Below are 13813 nucleotides of genomic sequence, written 5' to 3'. Positions count from 1 at the left end.
AGTGCTTTTGCTGTTCTAATAATAGGTAAGAAAAATGCTTATTTCAAGTGGCATACCTAACACCTGGTGGCACGAGGACTCCCCTGTCGTGACGCAGACCGAAAGTCACAGCCAGGGAGATACTGCGATGCTCTTGTTGCTGGGATTACCTCCCCCATGGTCCTGCCCAGACCACAGAAAAAGATTGAGTCCAAGCTTGTGGCCACTAGGATCTCCAGATCTTGAGGCACCCAAGTAGCTGAAAATAAAAACAAATCACAATCAAGTACTTGGCAGAGCTACATTAGAATGGCTAGCATATTCTTTCGTGATCAGCACATAGATCCTCTTATTTTAGTCATAGTCACCCCCCAGGACAAAGCTACGTAGGCGTTAAAATGATAGGTACCGAATTTAGGTGAATGATCAAATGCATTCATTTAACCCCCTTTCGCCCCAACCTGAGACTTCTGTCAAATATTCACATTCAACTGTGAAGACTACAAATAAAACTACTACTGCAATGCAAAGCCGTATAGTGGGAGAGTTTAGCCAGCGGGTGTGGCAACGAAGGCGCCGGAGAGGAGGAAAGGGAGGAGAACGCCGAAGGAGGGAGAGAGAAGGCAGCAGAGAAACAAAGAGGAGACGACCACCATTTTGACGCAAAGCTGTCTGCACGGAGCACTGTTGAGGCTACGTGTCGTCTGCTACGGGCTTATTTATTTTTTTTGCCTAAATAAAAGTGCGTTCAAACATCGAGGAACTTCTTTCTTTAGGTTTTTAAGCCACCGAGGAATAACACTATATCATTTTATTGCCAGAGCCTGCCAAATAAAAGGAAAAAACCGAAATTTGAATATCGATCCCATGCCGGGCGAATGAATGAAAATGGCGGCCCTCCCCGCTCAGCTGGGAGCAGCCTAGAGTTCACGCGCATGCGCTCACGCCTCTTGCTCTGTGCCGCGGGCTGATCAGCTCACTCAGAAGGGAGACGTTACGGCAGCGAAATCATAGACTGCCAGACTCTCCCCATATATGGCTCTGCTGCAATGGAAAGATTTTCCTACCCTCGTGCTCAGCGAGTGTCGACTGTGGATACAACTCCGGTTCATACACTCGCTGAACATGAGGGTAGAGTGTACCAGCAGGGGGCAGGTGTCTGTATACAAAGAGTTTAGTTGGCACACCAAGAGGCGAACGAATAAGAATGGGTACCACTCTGAGCAAAATGCCAAAAAAGCGTGGATCTCGGCTTGACACTAACAGCGGCACACAGTATCTATTTTAGTGACAAAGGGGTACTAAATCATTATTTTCAGCTTCCTAACTAAACTAAATATTCTTCCCGGCTTGCTTTTTAGGAAAATCTCCAAATTTACAAGAACTACTAAGACAACGTCTAAAAAAAAAAAAAAAAAGCAATGGCAAAACCAGCATTCGAATTCGCCTGCTCTCCAGTAGCACGACATCTATGGCAGGCAGACCTGCAGAATGAGCAAGCAGTTTAAGAAACAGAGTATGTCCTATGTATAATTTTTTTTTTATGCTGCAAAGCAAGCGCTGGAAGGAGGTTTCACGACATTAACGAAATTTCTTGCAATCAGTTGAGAACAAATTAGAGCAGTGAACTTGTCCTTGCTTCTGGCATAACGTTTTAGTGTTGCCCATGGAAACTCACATAAATTTGAAAATAAAAAAAAAGACTAACCTTCATAAAAAAATCTAACTTTGGCAAAGAAAAGTTACCTTGGAAAAAATATGTACAATATAGTTGTACAGCGTGCATTTGTGTGCTTAACCAATTTTGAGGCAAATCGGCGACAATGAAAAGAAGACGTTTGAGTACAATTAAGGGAATTAGACAGAAAGGATGCATACCTACAACAAAAACATTTAGAACGACCACGGGCAGGAAACTCTGGTGAGGCTCTCGAAGTGACTCCCTCATATGGGCCTGCGCAGACCACAGAACAAGATCGGTCAGAGCTTGCAGCCATAAGGTGCTTCATACCATGAAGTTACAGAAGCGGGTGCAATTGGAAGCAAAGTGCATTTCATTTCTCTGAAAAACGAAGAGTTTAATAGGTAGCTTGCATTCATAAGGTGATACAGTCATGAATGCACAGACTTTTCAATGCAGCGCTATATCACCAACTTGTTAACCATGCCGGGCAACACTAAAAACTGAGAGCATTATTTTAAACTATCTCAGCTTAAAGTTAACCACGACAGAAGCCTCAAGCCATCCTTGCAAATTCAGTGCACAAAGTGTAATGACCAAGCAGAGACAGCAGCTCCAACAACAAGAAGGTTTATTTGAAGCGATAGCGCGGCTTAAATAGTTCAGCGCCGATGCTTATCGACGCTTAAGAGAAGGAAAGAGAAGGAAAGGCGCACGCTCGCCTGCCCGTCCTGCACGTCACCGCACGACGTCACTTGGCACGATATCACACCGCCGGCTTATCGCTGGTCCTGCGCGTCACCGCACGACGTCACTTGGCACGATATCACATCCCTCCCCCCTAGTCATCTATGCCGTATCGGTGCACCGGGCGACGCTGGCGGGAAGAACGCCTCAATACGGGAGTCTCGACCGCAGGTGACCTCGCCCCCAGACTTGACGGGCCCGGAAGGGAAACCCCGGCCTCCAGAGGGCCAGGCTCCGAACCGGGCGTTCCCGGAAGGGCAAACGAAGCTGTTGTCCCGCCGGTTGGAGTTGTTGGTTCCCAGGCCCTTCGCACGTGGTTCCGGTGGCGTCGATGGATACTCCCGTCGGATGTCTGGACCTCGTACATGACGTGACCCCGACGCCGTAGCACACGAGCAGCCAACCACTTCGGACCTTGGCGAAAATTCCTTGCGTAGACAGAGTCACCGCACTGAAAGCTTTGTTCTGGAGGCTGCCGTTTGCACTCCACGTCCATCGCATCGGGGTGAAGTTTTGACAGGCCCGAGCGCAGGCTCCTGCCCAGCATAAGCTCAGCTGGGGTCTTGCCGGATTCCGAGTGCGGCGTGGAATGTTGCTTGAACAAGAAGCGAGACACCTTGCACGCTAGAGAGCCTTGCCTCTGCTTTCTCAGTGCACACTTTAGCTCCCGAACCATGCGTTCTGCTCTCCCATTACTCGCAGGGTGGTAGGGAGCAGTATACATGTACTCAATGCCGTTCAACTTCAAAAAGGACTGCATGTCCCGGCTGGTAAACGCCGTGCCATTATCTGAAACAATCAAATCTGGCAGTCCGTATGTTGCAAACATCTTACGCAGCCGCTCGATCACTGCAGATGAGTGCATTGACGTCATTATTTCCACCTCCGCCCAGTTTGAGAAAGCATCAACTGCGACTAGGAAAACCGCACCATCGACAGGACCCGCAAAATCGATATGCACTCGGCTCCATGCTCGCTCCGGTTTCGTCCAGAAATGCGTAGGCGCTTTCGGCTCACTTTGCCGGTTTTCCTGGCACGCCTTGCAGTGCCGCACAAATTCTTCGATCTGCGCATCCATCTTCGGCCACCAAACGTAGGACCTCGCGATAGCTTTCATTGCCGTCACTCCCGGGTGATTAGCATGTATCAAGATGAGGACACGTTTTTGCAGCACCTCAGGGATTACCACGCGGTTTCCCCAAACCACACAGTCACGATGCACGGACAGTTCGTTCTGCCTTATCTCGTACGCACCGTAGTCTTTCGGTACCCCTTCTTTTGGCCAGCCGTCGATGATCCATTTCCTTACTTCCGATAGCCGACTGTCTTGCGACGTGCAGCCAGCAACTTCTGCGGCGGTGACTGGCGGGTACTCAGCGGCTTCGAAAAGCAATACGTCGCCCGGCGTTTCTGCTTCCAACCGAAATGCTGGAACCGGAAGCCTGCTCAAGCAATCAGCGTTCGCATGGTCCTGAGTTTTGCGGTAGTCAAGCTGGTATTCGTAGGCCGACAGCATTAGGCTCCATCGTAGCATGCGTGGTGACAGAACATCCGGTATTTGTTTCTCTCGCCGAAATATTCCTAGCAGCGGTTTGTGGTCCGTAAGAATAACAAATTTTCGCCCGGCTAGGTACTGATGAAAGTGACGCACTCCAAACACCACGGCTAATGCTTCTCGGTCTATTTGAGCATAATTCCGCTCAGCCTTTGTTAACGTCCTTGACGCATAGGCAATGGGTTGCTCCTTTGCAGTCTCGTCACAGTGAGCGAGTACAGCACCCACATCCACCGGAGACGCATCACAGGAGAGTATCAACGGAGCACTTTCGTTAAAATGAACAAGCAAGGACTGCGATGTTAACAATTTTTTTAAGCCTTCAAACGCCCGTTGGTGCTCTTCGTCCCATTTCCAGGTAGCATTGTCATCAAGTAAACGGTGCAGCTTCTCGGCTATTTCGGATCTGCCCCGCAAAAAAATGTTGTAAAAATTCACCATACCCAAGAAGGACTGGAGTTCCTTCTTGTTAGTTGGGGCCGGGGCTTTATGTATGGCCTCGACTTTCACCTCGGAAGGGTAGATGCCACACTTATCGATGCGATGACCCAGGAACTCGAGGCTTTCCTGAGACAACTCGCATTTGTTTGCTTGCACTCTGAGTCCAGCCTTATCTAGGCGTTCGAATACATCCGTGAGCATGCGTTCATGCTCCTTGGCCGTTTCGCTAACCACCAGGATATCGTCCAGGTACACAGCTATTTTAGGTAGCCCAGCAAGGATAGTGTCCATTGCCCTTTGAAACAGTCCTGGTGCCACAGATACGCCGTACGGTAGGCGGCGAACTTTGTAGAGCCCTTGTACGGTGTTTATCGTGAGCAGTTCGGCAGTTGTATCGTCGACCACAAGCTGCTGGTACGCCTGTGCCAGATCAAGCTTCGAGAAGAACCGCCCCTTTCCTAGCTTAGCGAAAAGCTCCTTGCTGGTGGGTAGAGGATACACATTGCTCTTTACTGCCTGGTTAACTGTGCTTCTATAGTCTCCGCAGATTCTAAGCGAGCCATCCTTTTTTCGCACCACAACAATGGGTGTTGCCCATTCGGAGTATTGGGTTGGCTCCAATATTCCTAACTGCACAAGCCTATTGAGCTCGGTCAGAACATCTTCTTTCAGCGCAAAAGGAATGTTCCGGCATTTCAGGAACTTTGGCAGGGCGCCGTCCTTCAGCTCGATGTGAATGGGCGGTAAAAACGCGCCAGGCAGAGACCCGCTGAACACCTGCGGAAATCGGGCAGCAAAAATCTCTCGGCTCCTGCTGACGGAATGAAGACCCATTACTTCTATCTTCAAAGGTCCGAACCAATCGCGGCCAAGCAAAGTGTTCCCGTCGTTCTTGACCACCAGCAGCGGCAACTCGGAATTTTGACCCTTGAACTTCACTGGCAGCACGGCTTTTCCCAAAATCTCGATACCCTCTTTCGTCCAGGTGACCAACTGCGTGTCTGGCTCTTCCAGTTTTCCCCGCTTTGACACCCCTAGTTTTTTAAACTCCCTCTGGCTGATAATAGATCGCGCAGCCCCAGAATCCACTTCCATTTTCACCTTCTCTCCGCCAATCTCGACCTCAACTACGTACTTCGGTACAGCGCTTGCTACTTGGCCGATGCTGAATAGGCTGTCGTACTCGGTTCCTGTGTCACCCGTAGTCTGAGCAAGCTGATCCTGTGCTTGCGTCTTATTTGCTTTGCACGCTCTTTCTATGTGTCCTTTTCCTGAACACTTGAAGCACTTTGCATTTTTGAACCTGCACCGCACAGCTGCGTGGTTGCCTAAACACCGAAAGCAACGCCGCTCACCTTGCTCCCAGGTCCCCGCGACCCGTTGGCTTCCGTGGTTTTCCGAGTTCGGCACTTTAGCTCGCGAGCCTACTTCCGCGGTCATTTCTAGCTGAGCTTCCGCTTCTCGTCGTCTTTCGCTTATAGCTTGTTGCTGCTTAGCTGTAGTCTCTGCCGTGACTGCGAGATCGTACGCTGCTTCGAAAGTCAGTTTCTTTTCTGCCAGGAGCCGTTGTTGTGCGACTCCGTCGGCTATTCCGAAAACCAGCCGGTCGCGCAGCATTTCAGTAAGCGGAAACTTATCCCCGCCGAACCCACAGTTTCCAGCTAACCTTCGCAACGCAGTGACGTAGTCGGCCACAGACTCGCCAAATTCCTGGTCCCGTTTCGAAAACACGTACCTCGAATACAGCTCGGACGGCTTTGGCTGAATGTGGTTCTGTACGGTGTCGATGAGGACCTGGTATTCCACGTTCGGCGGTCGTAGGGGCTTGACGAGCGTCGATATCAGGGAGTAGGCTTCTTGCCCGCAGCAACTCAGCAGCACCGCCCTCTTGTCCACGGCCTCCAACACCTTGTTGACGGCACAGTACAGTTCGATGCGCTCGACGTATTCTTCCCATGTCGAATTTCCATGAACGTCAAACTCCGAAATGCGGCCACCCAACGCCATCACGCCTGTTTCCAGCGGCCCGCACGGGCCAGACCGTGCCTCGTCGCCAATGTAATGACCAAGCAGAGACAGCAGCTCCAACAACAAGGTTTATTTGAAGCGATAGCGCGGCTTAAATAGTTCAGCGCCGATGCTTATCGACGCTTAAGAGAAGGAAAGAGAAGGAAAGGCGCACGCTCGCCTGCCCGTCCTGCACGTCACCGCACGACGTCACTTGGCACGATATCACACCGCCGGCTTGTCGCTGGTCCTGCGCGTCACCGCACGACGTCACTTGGCACGATATCACACAAAGCAAGCCATGTGACCTTCTAGTTCGACGCCATGGTACGTCGAGCTTATAATCATGCGTCATGCTGTTTTTGCTGCAAAGGCTTGTAGTTTCAAAAGTGGTCCAGCTTAAAGAGACTAAAAGTATAGACGTTTATGAGTGGGGCCCTCATTTAGTCTGCAGCTACATTGCGAAATAGGACGTTCCAACCGGGATGTTTGCTGCCTGTAACCACACGACCAGCTTGTGCCCAGCGATTGTTCGAGCTGAATACATGTCCTCGACAGTGCCATTATTTGACAAGCATTTCTATGACTGTTAAACATGACTGACTTACAGAGAGACTCCACCTCAACGACTAATGACTTGGGATACCTAACTGAATACTGATATATCAACTAAATGCAAAACAATTACCTGGCAAGCATTAAATTTTTCAAGAGGCTGGGTCGACTCCGCATTAAGTTGAAGGAGTCGATGCGTAATAGGACAATACAAACAAAAATATGCCTTAGAATTCCTTTTGCACCCTCAAAATGATGTGTTTTTGAAGGTAAGGTACACAATGTTCTTGATTTAGAAAGTGCCTCAGCTGTACAAATGCATATGCAATAAGGGCACTTGCCAAGCCTATTCTACTCAGCTCTGTGCAGGTTAAGCTAAGTTAGAGTATAGAAGTACATGCTCACTGACACCATCAGAAAGGCAGGGAGAAGTCTCCGTTGTTCGACCTCCAGCCCGTCTGCTACCTTCGATGACGTTTCAGCGCCTGATGAGCCTGGAGCGAGCACATCTGTCTAAAGCGGGGTGAAAAGCACAAGCATGTGCTGGAGGACGCCCAGCCATTCTCTTTTTGTCATCGGCTATACTACATATTTTTAGTAAGACATATTTTTAAGTGAGGAAAAGTACTGCAAATATGCAGTCCACCTTAAAGATAACAACAGTTGCCATTCACCATTTTCCAAATAAGTGCTCCCACGTACCGGAACATCTACACATGTGGTGCGTGAGTAGGTTCAGGACTGAGAGGCTAGAAAACGAAGCGCTCGCAAGGCTTGTCTGGCCCTTCCAACCATGCGGGTACATTCGTTGCAAGTTCCCGATTTGTAGACAAAATGATTTAGAATGAGCAAATCTTGTCTACGCCCGAGGTAGAACATTGAATTGCGATTCCCCCATATTGTGCGAACCATCCTTCAAACTGCGGTACCACCTGCAAATAAACTATGTTGTGCTGCGGCACGCGTCCATGCTGCCTGCTTCAGAGGAAAACCACTGCTCGTGTTGAAGACGACATCCCACAGTGGACAGGCAACAATTTTTAACGAACAAAAACAAAATTGATATCATTCAATAGACACAGATAGGCTCACAAAGTGTCGGCACCATGATTGTTGTTGTTGGTTTTACTCTTGCATACAAACAAAGGTGACTTCCTCTCTCCTCCGATGGACAGTAAAACCCCTTATCTTGGTGGCCCCTATTTCTTCTCGAATCGGTCACAGAGGACAAAATCGCAGTCACTGAATTCCGCAAAATTAAAGGCCGCGAAAATTAAAGGTTCGCCAACATTAAGGGGTTTACTGTTCTTTTGAGTGTCACATGATGTTAACATTTCAAGGAGGCTGAAGGTATTGGTTTAAGAAAAAATTGACCTATGAAAAAAATGCCCTTCTCCAGGTTAGGCACGCGAGGGTCTTTTGCACTACCTATAAGGTGGCAAGTTTATTTCGGCAGAGCTTTTGGTAAAACGGAGTCACAAAAGTAGCTATACTTGGCGTCAACTATTTTGTGCTGCATTATAAAGCCAGAGTAGATTCCACAGTGCGTGCTTCAGCAGAGCACTGTTTGTTGCGAGAGCATATGTGGTTTAGTGTTGCATCCCATTTGCATAATCTAGAGAAACTAGCGCTGACAGAGTTGGAGCACTCCAAATATTAACAGCCGACTGTAGAAGCATTGAGAGATGCACACATGCGAACTGTGCATTTCTTAAAGGTGGGTTCGAGCAAAGGTAAAAACAATATCTATACTTACGGCGGCCATACTTGCCTTTCCCAAGCACGGCCACTTTTCCCTCGGTAGCACCATCCAGTAAGAAGCACCAGCAACACGCCCATGAGACGCCGCCGCCTCCTGGATTGATTGACGACCCGCCTGAGGTCTTGGAAGGAGATCCGGAACACTGCTTTAGGCCAGATGTTGTATCTGGTGGGGCAGAGACTAAAAGCAAAAATTAACAAATTTATCTGAAGCGCTACATTCCTATAGGACAGCAGTATTTTTTTAGGCCAGTGATTCACTTTAATTAAACACAAATGGTTGGTTTATATGATGAACCATCAGCCCCTATTTTTCTTAAGTGTAACGCAGTGTCTAACGTTACGTCCGACGGAACCCGAAATAAAAATTAAAGTTACGCCCAACGTAACTGTCAAGCATTCGAGTTACGTCCGACGTAACCCAAAATAAAAATTAAAGTTACCGTATTTATTCGAAAATAGGTCGAACTCTATTTGTTGGACCCACCGAGAATAATAAAAAAAAAATTCAAATATAGGTCGACTTTTTTTTTATTTTTAAGAACAGGGGAAATTTTGGGCAAAAGAAAGAAACCTTTATTTACATCACTTCACAGCTTGGTAGACATCCTCGCAAATCCGCCACAATACTTCACTGACACCGTTGTAAAATGACGACAAGAAACGGAAGAAGGTGCGAAGCGACGAAAGACGAACAACAAAGACGCAAACAAAGCCGCCGTGTCGCCATGACCAACACGCGAGCCGAGCCGCCTCAAGCAACTAACAAAAGTAACATCTTTTTTTTTTTCTTTTTTTGTGCGCGTTTGCGAGGATGGAGGACAAAGTGCATGGCGCATCGCGTTCCTCTCCTTCCCCATTGCCCAGCAAGGGGAACGCTAGAGGTGCGATGGCGAAATCCAATGCCCCAAGATGTGCGCGCGATAGCGGCATCGGCCACCGCTGTTGTTTTCGGTTGTTTAACAAAAGCTTTTGGAAACAAGAAGCGGCGCAGCTCTACGGCAACGCCGGCTCGGTGACTCGATAGCTTCATGCCTCCGGTACGGTCGCAAAATTTGGTCGCGAATGTAGGTCGAAATTCTTTAGTCACGATTTCCGAAAAAAAAAAATAAATAAATAAAAGAAAAGAAAAAAAAAAGGTCGACATATATTTGAATAAACACGGTAGTCAGCTGCGCGACGAGACACACATTATGAAAGCGATTGGTGCGAGCGACCAAGGCGATGAGCGACGTTTTCTAGAAGCCCAGGAACCGAGCGGCGCAAGCAGCGAGAGTGAGAAATCTTCCGTCGCTCGGCGCCGGCACTCGTAGCTTCTCGTCGTCGCTCGTCTCGTTGATCGCTATATTGCTTACATGCTGTTCAGAAAGGTGCTCTAAGTGGTTACCATTGCATTGGGACCAGCCTCGCATTCAACCGTAACCAGTCTTGACTTTTTTTTAAGCCGCCCAGGTAGAAGTTAACATCGTACATACATCGTTTTCAAGCATGGCTCCTCGTTCATTGCTCGATTTACTTTTTCGTAAATGACAAACCGCAATGAAGAACAATTATTCTAGTTCAAAATTGTCACGAACACTTGGCACGCATGCTTACACTGTAGCGCACCTAACGTAATTTAAAAGTAGAACGAAAACGGGACGAGATTCGCTTACCGCTTCACGGAAACAGAGTCCTTCGGATCCTAGGCCTAACGGCCGAAATCGGAAGTCGCCTGCGGTCCGGCGATCGGACGAGTTCAGCCGGCCGCGCTGTGCTGACCCCGGCTGACCACGCCTGGTTGAACCATGAGAGGCGTCGTCGAGTTGAGAGCCAGAGACGCAGTAGAAACGGACCGTAAAACATGTCCCGTAAAACGCAGAAGGAGCCAGCGCCAAAACCGCTACGTCTGGCTGCGTCGCCATCTCCGCGACGACCGGAAGTGTGTAAACCGGGACTGGCCGGGAAGTTAGAAAAGGCGCGGCAGCGGAAGCCACTGGGCGGAAGCTTTACGTTTCGGTTTCGCTTTTCTCCGACATCGGCCACGGTCGCGGGCTGGTATGTTTGCGGCTGGTTGCGACGACGCGAGGGGCCACGAAAAGACGCCGAGTTGGCCGAGTACGAGTCACGGCCCACGATACGAGCAACGGGCCATTTGCCCCTGTCGACCGGCGATGCAGTATCCGCGGCTTAGTGTCACGATCGGTTTGTTGCCGTGCACGTTGACTCAAAGCTCGAAGTTATGCAGTTCCGTCAGTTCCGTTCCGGCACCAGCCGCACCACGTTTTCCGGTGCATCGCACGTGGAGGCCTTTCGACGCATTCAGTGAACGTAAAGATCGCGCCCGCTGTCTTCGGTGCTGTGGAAGAAGTTGGGAGACGGAAGAAGCATCAAAACCAAGGCGTTTAGGACTCCAGTCCGGGCCGCCGGTCCACTCTGAACGAGAGGCGACGTGTGTGTGCACGCTTTGAGGAAGCCTCCAGGTTTCGCCGCGCCAGACCTCGCCGATCGCGACCAGACCCCGAGTCCGAGAGGCTCTTGCGCAGCCAGGAACGGCAGCGAGGTAGGAGCTGCTCGTTCTGCGCAACCATGCAGTGCTCTACAGTGATCGGAGCTCTCGGTGTCATGCGTGCTTGCACCGAAGCCTTTGTGACCCCTTCGGACGCGCAAGTCGTACTTCGCAAAGGTTTGGACGGGGCCGCCCTCACCGAGCAGCTCCGCTAAATTCCGCTTACTTATGATCGCAATAAAAGCTTGCGTTTGTTCTCGGGAAAAAAATTGCGGGACCGCTCTCCGCACCGCCGACGAGGTTGGCCGCCACCATGTTCTCAGCTGTTCACTCGCTCCCGCAGCGAGCGCCTTCCGATAATCCTCCCCGTTCCAAAATGCGATGCGATCTTCGTTTACATGGGCTGAATGAATGCGCACTCGCCATCTCGATCCACCTCTGTTTAGCGACTTTAATGCGATGCGCTTTGCGCATTATGCCGTTTACATGACCGCATATTGAATGCGGCAACTGGATTCAATGCGACTAAGTCGCATTCATGTAAACGCGGCTTATGTTATTTTTCGACATGTATGATGTATGTAACGATACCGGTGGTAAACGATGGACGTTTTTGTTGGAAGATGGCGGTCGTCTTTCTGCATGTATGGTTTAGTTATACCGGTGGTCTTGTGGTATAGGCGTTTCGTTGGAAAGATGGCGGTCGCCTACGTCATCGGACGCAAAATCATACCAGCCATACCGAGTCATATCGGCGAGCAAACCGGCTGCCAGTATAGACAGACCCGGAGCCATAGCGGTGCCGGTATCTCCAGTTATGGAGAACGCAAAACCAAACTAGCTAAATGTATAATAACAATAAATTATGATGGTGTCATACCAGGACTGTACAAGCAGCAGGTTTGTTTCTTGTACGTTTTTCCAATAGGGTAGTGCAGACATCGACGGTACAGACCTCTGCGAAGAGCTGATCTACCCATGCAGCCTGCTGCCCACTGGATGCAATGATCCCCAGGACATCCTCTAGTTCATTCTGCACAACGATCTACGTGTCAACTTCTCTTATACGTGGGTGTCATTGAGGATCCTCCTTACTTTGCCAGTGTCAGCGGCCACTTTAATTACAAAAGCGCAAAGCGCTTTTGTAATTAAGATGTGTAACCAACTAGCCCAACAGATAATTTTAATTCAGTGGCCACCGCTGAGAGGAGTTTCTCAAGATTAAAGCTTATTAAGACATACCTAATATAAACCATGGAAGAAGACAGGTTATCGTCATTGGCAATTTTTTCCAATGAAAACAGGATAGAGTCTAGCCTGGATTTGTCGCAAGCCGTAGCCCAATTTGCGATGTTGAAGGCTCGGAAGTTTGCTTTCTAGGTTATTTGACATGGTTAACTTGTGCTTTTGTTTTCGATTTCTTTCAGATGTTAGCTTCCTATGGGAGATCCACAGCTGAAATTTGGTTAATCAGAGAAATAAATGTATTTTGAACCATTTGATCACGGTGCCGAAAGTCTCAACACTCGCGAAGGTCGTTTGTATTTAGGATGTGTTGCTCGACTGAAAACGAAAAAAATCACAACCATTCGCGCTGGGTCACTCTGGCATGTTTACTTACAACGTGTTGTTGGGTGCGAAAATGGGAGGAAGGGAAGGGGGGGGGGCATGGCCGCAGTTTGCCCAGGGCGCTTGCTGCTCTAAGGCCGGCCCTGCTAGTACGTGCTGGGTTATCATAGCGACACACAACGAAAATTCACAGTCAAGCATAGCGCTTTTACACGGTCCGATGAGCTTCCACCACGTCGTAGTTCACTTTAACGCCGTCTACGTCGACGATCACAACCGACGCCATGTTTGCGGATAGAAGCAGCCGGCCCGCGACCGGCATGCAACGCGCGCGAACACTTCTCCTCGACCTGCGATTGGTCTGTCGTTGCGGTTGTTTGTTTCCAACGCAGCGGAGGGACGCACGCACGTGAACGACACGTGCGTGCGTCCCTCTGTCGCTATGGCAACTGAAGCCTCTCTCTTCACTTCTCCCCGCTTCTTCGAGCCTTCGAGCAACCTTCTTACCCCGCGAGTGCCGCTTGCGGCCATTACGGCTCGCGCCGTTATCTAGTGTCGCACAGGGAAGCGTGCTCGCTGCGCCGCTCAGTCGGCGCGCTGTTCCAAAAACCGCACTATAACCGGTATTTCCCTTCGCGCGCCTGCATTTTAGCTGGTATGTAAATACATGGAGTTCTATGGGAGGCGAACGGGTGGTTGAAAAAAGCCGCGTTATACCCGGTCCTGCACTATAAGCGGTTACGTTGTAAGTGGTCTATATACTGTATCATGCTAAAATTTATCATGCCGAAAAAAAAACAACGCACAAGCATTGCTTAGGCGCATGCCAGTGTGAATGCCTGGTTTGCTGCGTGCGGTGAAACTCACGGTGAGCGAGGGTGTGAGGAGACATGCCCCTTCACAAAGGCATGACACCTCACCTCTTTTCTCTTTTACTTTTTTTTGTGCGCCCAGATTTATCTTTTATTTTGTTGGTTTTGTAAGTTATCTTTTCACCTTGCCCACTTAAACGGTGGCGACACTGGTGGTT

The 13813-nt window shown here is 49.4% G+C and overlaps 1 protein-coding gene across 1 annotated transcript; it reads right to left on the bottom strand.

Moving 5' to 3' along the window:
- Positions 1-2457: 2457 nt before the first annotated feature.
- On the bottom strand, positions 2458-4114 carry LOC121048685 (uncharacterized protein K02A2.6-like). Its single transcript, XM_040505314.2, has one exon. It carries the CDS (start codon positions 3939-3941, stop codon positions 2502-2504), a length of 1440 nt encoding a protein of 479 aa, XP_040361248.1. The 5' UTR covers positions 3942-4114; the 3' UTR covers positions 2458-2501.
- Positions 4115-13813: the final 9699 nt, after the last annotated feature.

This window comes from Ixodes scapularis, unplaced genomic scaffold, assembly GCF_016920785.2.
Source record: "Ixodes scapularis isolate PalLabHiFi unplaced genomic scaffold, ASM1692078v2 ptg001547l_1___fragment_1__unscaffolded, whole genome shotgun sequence".
NCBI lineage: Eukaryota > Metazoa > Arthropoda > Arachnida > Ixodida > Ixodidae > Ixodes > Ixodes scapularis.
The sequence above is the reverse complement of the archived record's forward strand: the minus strand, read 5'-3'. Positions and strand labels throughout refer to the sequence as shown.

Excerpts from the sequence above, each read along its gene's own strand:
- LOC121048685 (XM_040505314.2), bottom strand. The coding sequence starts at position 3,941 with ATGCTACGATGGAGCCTAATGCTGTCGGCCTACGAATACCAGCTTGAC.